This window comes from Ochotona princeps, chromosome 26, assembly GCF_030435755.1.
Source record: "Ochotona princeps isolate mOchPri1 chromosome 26, mOchPri1.hap1, whole genome shotgun sequence".
Lineage (NCBI taxonomy): Eukaryota > Metazoa > Chordata > Mammalia > Lagomorpha > Ochotonidae > Ochotona > Ochotona princeps.
The window spans coordinates 15,653,406-15,667,156 of NC_080857.1; the positions used below are offsets into that span (position 1 = coordinate 15,653,406).

The window sequence follows — 13,751 nt, forward strand, 5'->3', positions numbered from 1 at the left end:
GATTAACTTAACACATCAAGTTAATATTTCTATAATAAAGATTAGCAATGAGATGGTATGACCCAGCTGACATTGTTGTGGTCAGTGGGGTAGGTTTCTTCAGTACAAAAGGGATCCTAATCCTGTATACAGAAGATGCAAAATATTTCATCTTTCTTACACATGTCTACAGTAAGAGAATAGGCACAGTTTTGTTAGTAATAGAGGCTCAAGAAAATCTAAGAAACATGGGAGCCTCTTCTCTTGCTATTACTCCCCTGCTAGAAATTAACATTCTTATCTGCTCATCCTTCTGTTTCACTACAGACATCTGCCACAACATCTATCACACCTTAATTGTCTCCAGAATTCTTCTTTGTGTCCTAGGAACAGCTATACAACCCTTGATTAAAAGAAGGGGTTATGTCTGCTGTCTTTGTATATCCAGCTCCAAGCATAGTGCCTAAAGCATACTAAATCCTCCATAAATGTATGTTCCATCCATGAAAAATGAAGCTATCCCACAAAGAAACCAGTTTCAGTAATAAAACAACAATGCCACTGGTAAGCTCTATTTTCTTTCCTAGCAAAGTAGAGTCCTTTCATTTTTACACTCCACCAATGCATTCTGAACATGGTGTCAGGAACAATGCAGGTGCAAAAAACTATTGGAGAACAAAACAATCACTTGAACCGTCAGGGATTTGAGCAATGTATAGATCAAATGTTTTCAATTTGCTAAGCTCCTTCTCATTTGGCCAGAATAGATGACTGACTCTTGGCTGCACTGTACCAGGAATAATTGTCCCTTATATGTCCCCGATCAGCTGCCTTTTAATGACTAGTCAGGAGTGACAATGCGAAAGGTGCAGTGACTTTGGTTGTACTTGGCAGGTTTTGCATTAACTCCCATTGATTTGTCCTTGGAAGAAGTGAGTTCAGAGACACCTTGCAGAGCTGTTCATAGTCACTGCTCCTCGTATCAAACAACCACAAAGTTATTGACCTTGGAAAATCTGATATGTATGAAGTGACCTTTGTTTTTTAGGATTTCCTGCATAGACAGAGGAAGATTTTGAACACCTTGGGTCACGTAAAACTGCTTAATAGATCTGAGGTCAAACAATCTTTCCATTTGCACAAACAAGCACCAGGGTAGATTACCCAATGAAGTTATTTGCAAGGAGTCCAAACAACTGACACACTGACAAGCCCCACGTGGCCTATCTCTATTCCATGTGGCTGCCTTATCATAGCTCATATTCTGATTGTTGCTACCTTGAAAATTCAGCAAGTCAATTTAAATTCATTAGGATCCAAGGAAGCACCTACTCTAGATCACCCAGTATCCTGTGTCTGGTTTGACTGTAATAGAGCTTTGCAGTTCTCTTGATATATACCTTAACTAGTAACAAAGTTAATCTAAAAACAAAACAAAACAAGCAGAAACCCACACGCATTGAAAACATCTTGCTAGTGTCATCCAGTCCCTGTTCTGTGGCTGGTCCAGGAGCTCTTCCCATCCCAACATTTCTGATACTTGGATGCTTTCTGGCCATTGGGATGAGATTCCAATGGCTTCTCCTTCCCCATCTTAATCTCCCCCTACTCTGCACCACCAATGGAGACCACGTCACTGGCTTGTGTTATTCTTTTTTGTGACCGCTTCTTATGTAAATGTCTCACTTCTAAATAGTGAGAAGCTTCTTAGGACAGGAACCATGTCTACTAGAGATGCAGAATCCCTGAGCCTTGAAGATACACCCCTTGAAGATATACCCTCGACAAAAACCTAACTCATGGAAATTTCCCTGACATATATGAGTGAGACTAACAGCTCACAGCTAGCTTGATTCTGCATAACTGTGCGTTAAACGATCCGAAACAGTACAAGTCTACCTTACAGGCTGCAACAGCCTTGCTGTGAAGATGCCGCTTTGTTAACTTTGATCTTTGCTTTTGCCTAAGCTGACTTGTAACAAGTGCTAAGCAAGCTAGCACTTGTACTCTTACCACCCAGCACCCTGGCCTGCTCTGAAATGTCAGCCTTCACTCCTCCAGCCACTTACTACATTCTTCTTCCTCCCCAGTCCTTTATGGTTCAGAAAGAAGCAAAACCTGCAGCCTATTCTGTACTTTGGTCAGTTTGTCAACTCGGCCATGGTCTCACAATTGTTCCTTAGTACTGCTGCGTTTTCTGTCTTCATAGTTCTTTGCAAAGCTAATGTGTTGTATTTCAAGTCTGAATTCATTTGATTCCTTTTTGCAGTAGCTTTCTCACAATCTTCCAGTATGTTAAGTTCATGTACAAGGGTCTGGCAAATATCTCTATACCTACCCCTTAATGATGCTGCTGAAAATTGTTACCGCTCCAACAATCACTAACACATGTTAAACACTTACCCTATTGCAGGATTCTATTAGCTCGCTTAATCATCACTGACATCTGGTGAGGCAGGCACCTGATTTTCTCAATATTCCAAATGAGAAAATCAGTCTCAACCAAATTGAGTATCTTAAGGAAGGTCAGCTTTTTCATTTAGTCTCCTCCAGAAATTCGTGATCTTAACCCAACATACTGCCTTTTGCAAAATTCATGCTATTGGGCCCCAGTGCAGTACCCTAGTGGCTGAAGTCCTTGCCTTACACATGCCAGGATTCCATATGGGCACTGTTCTAATCCTGGCTGCCCTGTTTCCCATCCAGCTCCCTGCTTGTGGTCTGGGAAAGCAGTCGAAGATGGCCCAAAGCCTTGGGACCTTGCACCTGTGTGGCAGGCCTGAAAGAATCTCCAGACTCCTGGCTTTGGATCAGCTTAGATCTGGCCCTTGCAGCCACTTGGGGAGTGAATCAACGGACAGAATATCTTCCTCTCCATCTCTCCTCCTCTCTGTATATGTGACTTTCCAATAAAAATAAATCTTTTAAAAATTCACTCTGTTTTCATTTTGTAATTTAATAGTTTAACATCTTCCTTAGCCCACTCCACAAATGCAGTGATAGCTCTGTGTTGTTTGTTAAGCATTGTCCTCCTGACCCCTGACCCCTGACCTAAGAGCTAGCCACATAGAAACCACTCAAAAATTCTGTATTAAATGAATAAATGAAAACAGCCGCCGGGTTAGCCCTCTGGGCAAACACAAAGTATGTTATTCCCCCATCTAAATAGAAAAAATAAAATGAACTGTGACCACGGTAAATATTTCCTGTTAAAGTTTCCTTTACGTAAAGCAGGTCAAACCTAGGCAAATATATCCAATAATTCCAAACTAGAAGAGATAGTCTCTAGAAATGGGTGAGGTCAAGAATCCTGATTCAGAAGAAAGCAAGCCCACATAACAGCCTGGGCTGTCCAGAAATAGACTTGCATTATCTCACCTCCACTCAGAACCCAACATGCCACCCTCCATGGCTTACCCCTTTCGCAGGTTCTTCCCCAGTAGCCGGTGCCAGTGCAGTCGCAGATGAAGCGGTTCCAGCCGTCCTTGCACACCGCATTGTTCTTGCAGGGGTAGCTGTCACACTGCTTGGTGCTCACCCGTGAACAGGAAGACTTCACGCCTGCAGCATTCTGCATTTCTGCCAGTTGCCGGATATTCTTGCTGCGCCCGTCGATGAAGAGGTCACGGATACAGCCTACGTAGCCATAGTTGAGCATGGCGGTCCAGAGTTCGGTGGGGAGGATGAGGCCAGCTCGGTTCTCGGGCAGACCACCTAGGTACATGTCTCCTTCTAGGTCCAGGATCTCACTCTCCCCACTGGCGGTAAATGGAGTGCGCCTGCTGTTCACGGATATGGTACCTGGGTAGGGGGAGGAGCACAGAATGAGCCGAAGACTCAGCATCTCAGGTGAGGCTGATCAACCCAATGAAGAGAGTCTAACAGGTGGGTTCTTAAAGCAGAATTACCTAGCCAGGGTAGAACGATGTAAGCAGGGCAATGAAATGCTGCAGGATGGTGGAAGGGACCTTGTGGGCTTTTTGACTCCAGTCTCTGTCAGCTAAATCAACCTAACCTCCAACAGGACTCAGGAAAATCCCAGTGGTCCATCCCCTCCCAGTTGATCATTTCTCTAACAGCCCTGTTTGTGCTTGTCTCCCAGCAGTACCACAAGGACTGTTAGCTTTAGAGAACTGAATGAACTCGAAGCCTGGTGTGTTGGTTATACGATATAATAGATGTCAGGTGTTTCCAAAGGGCGGCGACAGAACAAGGGCTCTGGAAACATTTGCCTGGGTTATCATCACGGCTCTATAGCCTCCAAAGATGGAAGTTCCTGCTCAGCTTTTGAACCTTGTCAGCGGGTAGCTTGGCATTTCTTTTTAAAATTGTATTACTTTTCACTTTATTTGAAAGCAGGAGCACCACACCAGAATGAATGTGAGAGGTACAGGCAGACAGAGCTATTCCATCTGAGGATTCACTCTCCAAATGAAGAGCGCAGTCAGAGCAGGGTGAGGCAGGAGTCAGGAGCATGCAACGCGGTCCAGAGCTCCCATGTCCTTGAGCCATCCCCTGCTACACCAATGGTGCACATTAGCAGGGGGCTGAAATGGAAAGCAGAGCTGAGATCCAAAGTGGAACTCTCTGGGTTGGCATGTGAACTCTCAAGTGGCATCAATCCCACCCTAAGTGCCCACCTGGGTAGTACTTTGAATAAATTGTCCCTTGACTATTTCTTGCATTGGACAAGCATACATTGACTGCTACTCCCTGAGAGATTGTTGAGTACAGTTATCAAATCCTGTCACTCACTTTTTCAACTGAGTAGTCATAAAGTTTTTATATCACCTTCCAATCTTGCTACTTAATTAGAAAACAAACAAACAACAAACTGGACCTAACGCAATGGCTCAGTGACTAAATCCTCACCTTGAATGTGCTGGGATCCCATGTGGGTGCCAGTTCATGTACTGACTACTCCACTTTCCAGCCAGCTCTCTGCTTGTGGCCTGGGAAAACAGTGCAGGATGGCCCAAAGCCTTGGGAGCCTGCACCCTGTGTGGGAGATTCCTGGCTCCTGGCTTTGTATTGGCTCAGCTGTAGCCATTACGGCCACTTAGGGAGGAAACAGTGGATGGAAGATCTTTCTCTGTCTCTCCTCTCTCTGTAAATGCAGATTTAGGAACATAGTGATACTTTCCATTCCATCCTCCTTCCTGCCTGCCTTTCTCAGCAACCCTCCTTCTTCCTTCTTTCTTTCTTCCTTTTTCTTTTAAATGTTGCAATGGCATATCATACATCACACTTCACTGGGTAAAGACTTCCAACAAGTCCCAGCTGCTCCACTCTGATCCAGATCCCTGCTAATATACCTGGGAAGGCTGCGAACATGGTCTAAGCACTCGAGCATCTGAAATCCCCTAGGAAGGCACAGGCGGAGTGCCTGGCTTCAGCCTACTCCAGCCTCAGCCTACTCCAGCCTCAGCCTTTGTCGCCACTTTGAGAGTGAAATGGTGAACTGGAAAAATGCATTCTACAGAGGTAAATGCAGGACAAGTGGGAAAGTGAGAGATACACTGGATTTTTAAAAAGTCCTCTATTTTTAACACCTGACATCTTTGGGGAGAAGCAGGGAGGAAAAGCAAGCTCCTATACACTGGTTCACTTCCCAAATGTCTGTAAAAGTGACCAGCAAAGGAAGTGCCACACTTAGACTTATGACTATCATCTTTAACATGGACCTACAGCTGGGTGCAAACTATCACAAAATAAGCTCATGAAGAACTGAATCTGTGATAATTGGTGGCAAAGTGGTGGGAGGGGAAAATGAGGAGGGAGCAAGGGGAGAGGGAGGGAAAAATCCCTTTACCTACAAAAAGGTATCATGGAAAATAACAATAGTGAGAATAAACTGAAAAAGTAAATAAATGACTATAAAAATCTCAGAGTAGTGTACTTGGTTAACTGACTGTTATAAACACACACACACAATTTAATTTCACAGAACAAGAGGGGAATAAAGAGGTCTGCTGGTCCAGTCCCCACAGGTCCACAATGGCTTGGCTACAGCCAGGAACTGCCAGTGGAATCCAGGTCTTTCATATGGGTGTCAGGAACGTAATTACTTGAGCCATCTCAACTGCTTCCCTCAGGGAAGCTGGAGCCAGGAGCCCAGCTGGGAATCACACTCAGGCTTTCTGATGTGGGATGCAGACTTTTCAGCCACTAAGCTAAATGCCTCCTTCACAGTTGGGTCTATTTGCAGAGGCATTTATTTATTTTGTCTGAAGGCCAGAATTAGAGGAAGAGACAAAGAGGTCCACTCCCCACTGGTGGATGCCCTGTGGGTGACAGGAACCCAGGCACTGGTGCATTAGTTTCCAGTGCTTTGTCATGTGTATTAGCAGGGAGGTGGATGGGAAGCAGAGCAGTTGAGATCAATCCTGACTCTAATATGGGATGTCAGTGTTGCAGGTGGCAGCTTAACCCGCTGCATTAAAGGGCTAGCCACCTCATTACATATATATTTTTATTGGAAAGTCAGATATACAGAGAGGAGGAGAGATGGAGAGGAAGATATTCTGTCCGTTGATTCACTCCCAAAGTAGCCACAATGGCCAGAACTGAGCTGATCTGAAGCAAGAAGCTTCTTTCAGGTCTCCTATGTGGGTGCAAGGTCCCAAGGCTTTGGGCTGTCCTCGACTGCTTTCCCAAGCCTCAGGCAGGGAGCTGGATGGGAAGCAGGGGAGCCAGGATTAGAACAATGCTCATATGGGATCCCGGCATGTGTAAGGCAAGGACTTCAGCCACTAGGATACTCATTGGGCCCTCTCAGGTTATATTTTTAAAGGAGAAACTGCTGCTCATGTGGGCAAGTTTCTTGGGCTATCTCCATTATTAAATGACTGAGGCAGTATAGATGATTGGCTGAAGCTCATCAATAGAATACATAATTTTTTAAATTATAAAAAAAATTTTAAAAACCCTGACATTAAAGAAATTAATCTTCATGGATCATGTGAAAATTTTAAGCTACATTGTTTTCAGAGGACAATTATTTGTTTACTCAATTGTTTACAGACCTTGATCCAACTCATTGGTAATTCAAAGAACTGGCCAATGCTATTCAGATCTCAGTTACGGAATTCAAGTCCTCTGGATTCTGCACTGATTTATAACAAAGCCAAATAGTATCCTACACAACTTAAGAAAGCAGTCAGTGTTAGTAATAATCAGAAATAAGCTCATGACAACCATGTTCTAGGCTGCAAATTACCCAGGAAACCTTCAAGTTGTATTAAGTCTGGGTTCATCAGACACAAAACTCCCCAATCATGACTTGACTCCAGACACTTCACAGGGTTTTACAAGTGTTGTTGTTTGGGTAACTCAGGGACGGTTCTCTGCTTCTTTCCCTGTTACTGCTAGTGGATAAATACAGAAGAGACAAAGGCATTCAACCTCTACAGATATTAATTTTTTTGCTTTTTTTCTGTTAAAAAAAACCCACAAACTCTTCATTCTTGCTCAGCATGGATAATGCATTTGGAGTTTTTTGGTTCTCATCAAATTCCAGGCAATCGGGCCTGGCGGCATGGCCATAGTGGCGAAAGTCCTCACCTTGAATGTGCTGGGATCCCATGTGGGCGCCGGTTCTAGTCCCGGCAGCTCCACTTCCCATCCAGCTCCCTGCTTGTGGCCTGGGAAAGCAGTCGAAGACGGCTCAATGCATTGGGACACTGCACCCTTGTGGGAGACCCAGAAGAGGTTCCTGGTTCCCGGCATCGGATCGGTGTAGCACTGGCCCATTGCAGCTCACTTGGGGAGTGAATCATCGGATGGAAGATCTTCCTCTCTATCTCTCCTACTCTCTGTATATCCGGCTTTACATTAATAATAAATCTTTAAAAAAAAATTCCAGGCAATCAATAAAGATTCCTACTGGGCAGTAAACCTCCTGGCATCTTCCTTCTGCATCTTCCCACCCAGTTCTTCCTAAGGGTAAGATTGCTCAGCAGCGCTAGCTATCCAGTCCTGGAATAGGTCAAAGACACCACCCCACATCCCACAGCAACTCAGCTGTTGTTAGCTTTGGGAAATCTATCCTTTACTAGCCAATGCACCTAGAAACAAAGTATCCAAGTCAAAGTGAAGACTTTTATATGTTCCCCAAGGTGTAAATTCCTGGAAACGCAGCAAGTGTAGCAGACACAATTCTGGAGTATGACTACCTAAATACAGAGTCAGAAAATACATCTGAAATCCAAATGCTGTGATTACTGCTCTTGGGGAAATGCCCTTCCTGTTAGCACTGAATATGACCTTCATTGCCACATTGCCTACAAAAAGCCAGGCTGACCGTTTAGGCACTCAGAAGCCCCAAACTCAATCTTGGTATTTCTCCTTCTCTTTGTTACTTTTCCAGAGTGGCTATGTACTGCCTCAGGCTAGCTTGTTTGATCTGTGGCTTCAGAAATAAACAAAGCCATTTAAATCAAATATGAAAGGTTATAAAGAGGAACGGAGACTGAAATACAGACATTCACATTAAACAAGGTTTTAGAATGAAACATGATCAGGAAAAATCAATATGCCTTTTCCTTTCTTGTTCTAATTTCTCCCTGCAGCATGACTCTTGCCAATTATTGGACAGTATCATGTGGCGTAAACCCATGAATGGTAAAACTGATCCTACACTATAATCATAGCAGCTGTGATGCAACAATTGGTTTCTAGAGTGATGAGAAGAGGCAAGGGAAACAAGAAAAATGAGGGGAAAACATCACACCAATGATGTGACAGTTTTCCTGGCAGCAAGGAAAATACCATTCATAAAACCCTCCTTGGCTCCTTAGAGCTATTGCTGAAGCCACTGTGGAATGAGTGGCAGGGAAGATGAACAGAATATGTGTTCTCCCTGAGACAGGAGTCTTGTTCAGACACAAACACTTAGGACAAGCATTAAATGGAGTATTCAAATAGCAAGCATGCCAGTGCGAAAATTAACCTAGCCAGGAAGCACTGACAATGACAAGTCAGAGTCACTCTCTCAGGTTCCCCTCTCTCTCTCTCTCTCTCTCTCTCTCTCTCTCTCTCTCTCTCTATATATATATATATATATATATATATATATATATATATATATATATATATCACACACACACACACACAGCTTCTTCCTACCTGATCTGCCATCTCGCTGAATGTCCACATGGTACCATTCCCCATCATTGGCTTTCTTCTGTGTGGCTTTCACCTTGATGGTACCTGAGCCCATATCAAGCAGCAAATACAGGTTGCCATCAAGAAGTTCCACGGCAAAGAAGTCGACTTTAGTGTTCTTCTGGCTCCGAGCATCCTTTCTCTCCTGGGGCTTTCCATGCGTGAAGAGGATCAGGCCATTGGGCTCAGTGGTGCGGAAATCGAAGGAGATGGAGCCCATACGCTTGGTGTTCCACTTGGGAAGGCTGATGTAAGCCTCTGGGGTCTCAAAGTTGATGGGGTCCAGTGTGGCCACATTCTCACATTTGAACACCACTTCACCATAGATTTTCATCTTGGTATCTCCAATCCGGGCCAAGCGAGACAACTCCAGACGGATGTCATTATTCTTATAAACAACCTGTCAAAAGCCAAACATAAGTACCATGTGAATCAATCTTGCAAAAAGTATTCATCCATCACTCCCTGGACATCCAGAACGAAGGTCCAAAGAAGACGCTTCAGGACATAATAATTTGAAGCAACATATGAGAAGCATGAGACACTCATAAAAAGCAGCTGAGGAGATGTGTGGGGTGCACACAAGCTCTTAAAAAATCCTCTGTGTTTCCGTTAGATTCCTTTTGTCTCTCTCCTTCGGGGTAATGGCTTGTATTATCAGAAGACTATATAATATGAACTTATAAGTAAGAAAAATCTAGCAGTATTGAACTGAATGGATCCAAATTATTATTATAGATAAAGATTTTTACTGGGCTTCATTACTAAAAGAATAGAAATAGCCTAAAGACCATTAATGACAGCTGAGATAGCTTTAAAATGGAATGCAATACAGCCCTCAAAAATACTACATTTCTTCTGAGATTCACCTGGAATCTTTCCAGGTCATATTGTTAAGTGAAATCAGTAAGAAGACAGAATGTGTACTATGGAAGTATGGAGGGAATTTTGGAATTTTGGTGGATATGATTTGTTACATGCAAATATTCTCTTTTATGCACAAAGCATCTTCAGAAGGAAAAACAACCACAGAATTGACCTCGGGTACACTGTAGGATCAATACTCAAGGCAAGAAAGATATGTATATACATATGTTTTTAATCATGTGGATAGATTACTTTAAAACAATTAGGATAGGCATATTGTTTAGTGGCTAAAGTACTATTTGGGATCCTGAAAAGCTATATTGGGTTTCAGTCCTAATTCCATTCCCCAATTTCACCTTCCTACTTGTAAGAAGACAGGAACTTATGGGAGGATCGGAAACCTTGCCAGTGCAAAACCATAACCAGCTGTAATCAGTGAGAAGGCTCCAAGAACTCAGGCAAAGATCCTGAAACAGATGGAACTTGGACAAGTATGGGTACAGGGACTCTGCAAGCTTTGATAACAGATCAAAGGGAGGGGCTTCTTGTAGTGCACATTGTAAACCACATCCTGTTTCAGATCCTCATTCCTTAAGCCTCAGTCTTTAAAAGTCTTTTGCTATAAATTAACTTTGGCTGTTGACCAACTGTCAGCAGCCCGTGTGTGATTATTGGTTCTGTGCTGGACAGCAACACCCACTCATGGACCCTTGAATACCTGATGGCTTGTGTAGTTGCATTCTTGGTATCTTCATTCAAGTCACCTGGATTGAGTTTCTAACTCTCACCTTTACCCTAGCCCAATACTGTCTGCGTGAACATCTGGGGAGTGTATCTGCAGATAGCAGAACTCTCTGTATCTCTATGTCTCAGCCACTCAAATAACATAATCTTTTATAAAGATTTGATTTATTATTTGTCTTTATTGGAAATCAAATTTTCGAAGAGAAGGAGAGATAGAAAGATCTTCCATCTACTGATTCACTGCCCAAGGCCACAATGGCCAGAGCTGAGCCAATTCAAAGCAAGAAGCCAGGAACTGCTTCCAGGTCTCCCACCTGAGTGCAGGGTCCCAAGGCTTTGGGTCATCCTTGACTGCTTTCCCAGGCTAGGGAAAGTGGAGGGGAAGTGGTGCAGCTGGGATACAAAGCAGTGCCCTTATGGGATCCTGGCGCATGCAAGGTGAGGATTTTAGCCACTAGGTTGCTGTGCAGGTTTCATAACATAATTTTGCTTTTCAATTTGAAGAATTTTTATTAAGAGTTGTTTGAAAGGAGAGCTGCAGCTTTTGTTTTGTTTTGCATCTCGTATGTCTTCTGTGTTGTGGCAGAATGAGGCATTCTGCAAACCTAATTTGATCAGACAATTGGGTACTTTAATTTAGGTGTGAGCCTAATTTTATAGATAACATTGTACCAGATGTTATTTTTTTGCAAGGAAAATTGTCAGCCTCTACCTTTCCACTTCTTCTTTGCCATGTTCTGTGTCCTAAACAGAGAAGACAGGGAGATGAAGATGCCAGTTAAAAAAAAAATCTATTAGGACTTTCTAAATCTGGTATCAGCCATTATAAAATCTAAAATCTATCATTTCCCAAAGTTACCATTTCAGAAATTTTTTTTCTTAGAACTGAATGCAGATGTAGTACACTGTGAGGGTTTCTGGCACTCTGAGCTCTGAGCAGACTCACACCCAAGCAACGACAATAAGCAAATAAATGACAGGGAAAGAGACCAGCATCTGAGCAATGACTTCAATACAGGCAGTAATAAAACAGCATGTCTCGAAGGTAGCTGTCTTTCCCGTAAATCCCCAAACTCCAAGGTTATCCCTATCTCCTGTCTGCCTCCTGGTCTTTCAAAAAACAGGAGCTTTGCTTGTAACAGGATGCAGGTGTCTCTTTGGAGATTCCAGACTTCCAGGAGTACAGTCACCTTTACAATTAACCCTTACATTTAAGTGTGCTGCTGCCTTGGGCAAGTATGCCACAGCATGGAGGCAGCAAGTCCTCCCAAGGCAAACGAGTGTCTGCTGCAGTGTTCTCTGCTCCAACCACACTCTCATCTAAATGAACAGCCCTGACTGACAGACTGACCGAACTAGGAAGAGATGTAGCATCAAGCGACAGAAAGTAGCCTTGGCTGACAAGTCACCCTGATGAGGAGCAAAATTAAAGACCAAGTGGAAATGGCTCCCCATGGAGAAAGATATCATACAGCAGAGGAGGAGAGTTACGAAAAGCGACAGGCTGGTCTTAGTTTCCCACCCATGGGCTTGTGAACACTGCTCTTCGGATTAGTAACTTAAGCACATGGGACCAGACAGTGAAAACTGTTGAAAACAGAAGCTCAGGGTTAAGAGGAAGTCTCAGAGCTGATACATTAGAGTTTCCCCACAATCCTTGATATGGAGACACACAGGAGGAATACCCAGTATAAGGTGAGCTGTGAGAGCAGGAATCAGGTAATAAAAAAAGCAATCATCTATTGAGGACCTACTGTGGGATAGACAATTTTAAAACACAGTGATCATAATGTGGATTACATTATGTGTTCTGTAAAAATCAGAAACAAAATAAACAGAGCTGGTTGTGGAGGTAGGCCAGTAAGCAGGACCTGAAAGGTGGCCCTGGGCCAGGTGGCAGTATCCAACAGCACACACAAGAACTGGGGCTGGGACGGGCTAGGTCAGATCACTGTACCAACCAGTGCACATGAGAACCAGGACGGCAGATGGGCCAGGTACAGGAACTTGGAATATCTCCCCAGGACAGATAGTTATGTCCACCAGTGCACATAAGTGCCAGGGCAGAAGGCAGACCTTGTAGGGAGGCCTGGCCAGGAGTGAGATGCTTGACTCTCATGATTGCCTCAGACCAACAGGAACCCCAATCTTGGGGAACAGAACCCACAGACATATGACCCAGCCTTGGAGGACATGTTGCATGGTTGACCACCTTTGTTGCTGACCCTTGTGCAAAGGTGAAGAACACCCAGGTGCACACAAAAGATAAGACTGTCTTCCTTTCTTATAAAACCAAAGACCTCAGGTACTTAATCACAGAGTGGAAATATAAGTAAGTTAACCAACTCTTTAGGCCAAGTACTACAGCAAGCATCCAAGTGGATGCGCTGTATGAGGTAGTCATGAACAGCCAGCAGTCCTTGGAACTGATACAAAGGGACCAATGAAGAGATTGTGTAGAGAGAGATGGAATCTGTCACCTCTTGTCCAACAAAGCCAACAACTTGTCGGAGCAATCAGAAGATGCAGGGGTCACAACCATGTGAGCTGGTGAGAAGGATCCATTAGATGAGCAAATGAAATGGGACAACTAGGGAGTCAGCTTGGTGTCACAAAGTGGAAGTCACAACTTTCCCACTCTACATAAATCCCACCAGCCTGTCCATGTAGTAAACCTGCCCTTGCCAGGACATTCTTTCCTCTACTAATCCTGAAGGTGGCATCATGTTGACCACTGTGGTCCATGGCAGTGGCAGCTCAGAGTGGCACATTCGTCCTCGCTAGACACAGCAGGGAAAGGTGGGAACATGCTGCTCACCTGCTCTCCCCTCCTGACCCACTCCATCCCTGTTCCTGGCCCACTTGTGTCTGTAATGAGCACACCTTTTAACTACAAACTTTTAAACTAAAAAAAAAAAAAGGAAAAACTATGCCTGGATTTCAAAATTTGTTGCACCAAAATAAACTTACTTTTTAATTGCAAAAACATATTTTTT

General features: G+C 43.7%; 1 protein-coding gene across 6 annotated transcripts in view; it reads right to left on the reverse strand.

Annotated features, from left to right (window-relative positions):
* The window catches only part of NRXN3 (neurexin 3), a 1,344,948-nt gene that overhangs the window by 936,843 nt on the left and 394,354 nt on the right, over positions 1 to 13,751 (reverse strand). For all 6 annotated transcript variants that reach the window (XM_058655329.1, XM_058655328.1, XM_058655327.1 and 3 more), the window contains exons 4-5: positions 9,106 to 9,544; positions 3,397 to 3,780 (exon numbers count right to left, since the gene is read on the reverse strand). In XM_058655329.1, coding sequence (XP_058511312.1) covers positions 3,397 to 3,780; positions 9,106 to 9,544 — 823 coding nt within the window. The remainder of the gene's footprint in view (positions 1 to 3,396; positions 3,781 to 9,105; positions 9,545 to 13,751) is intronic.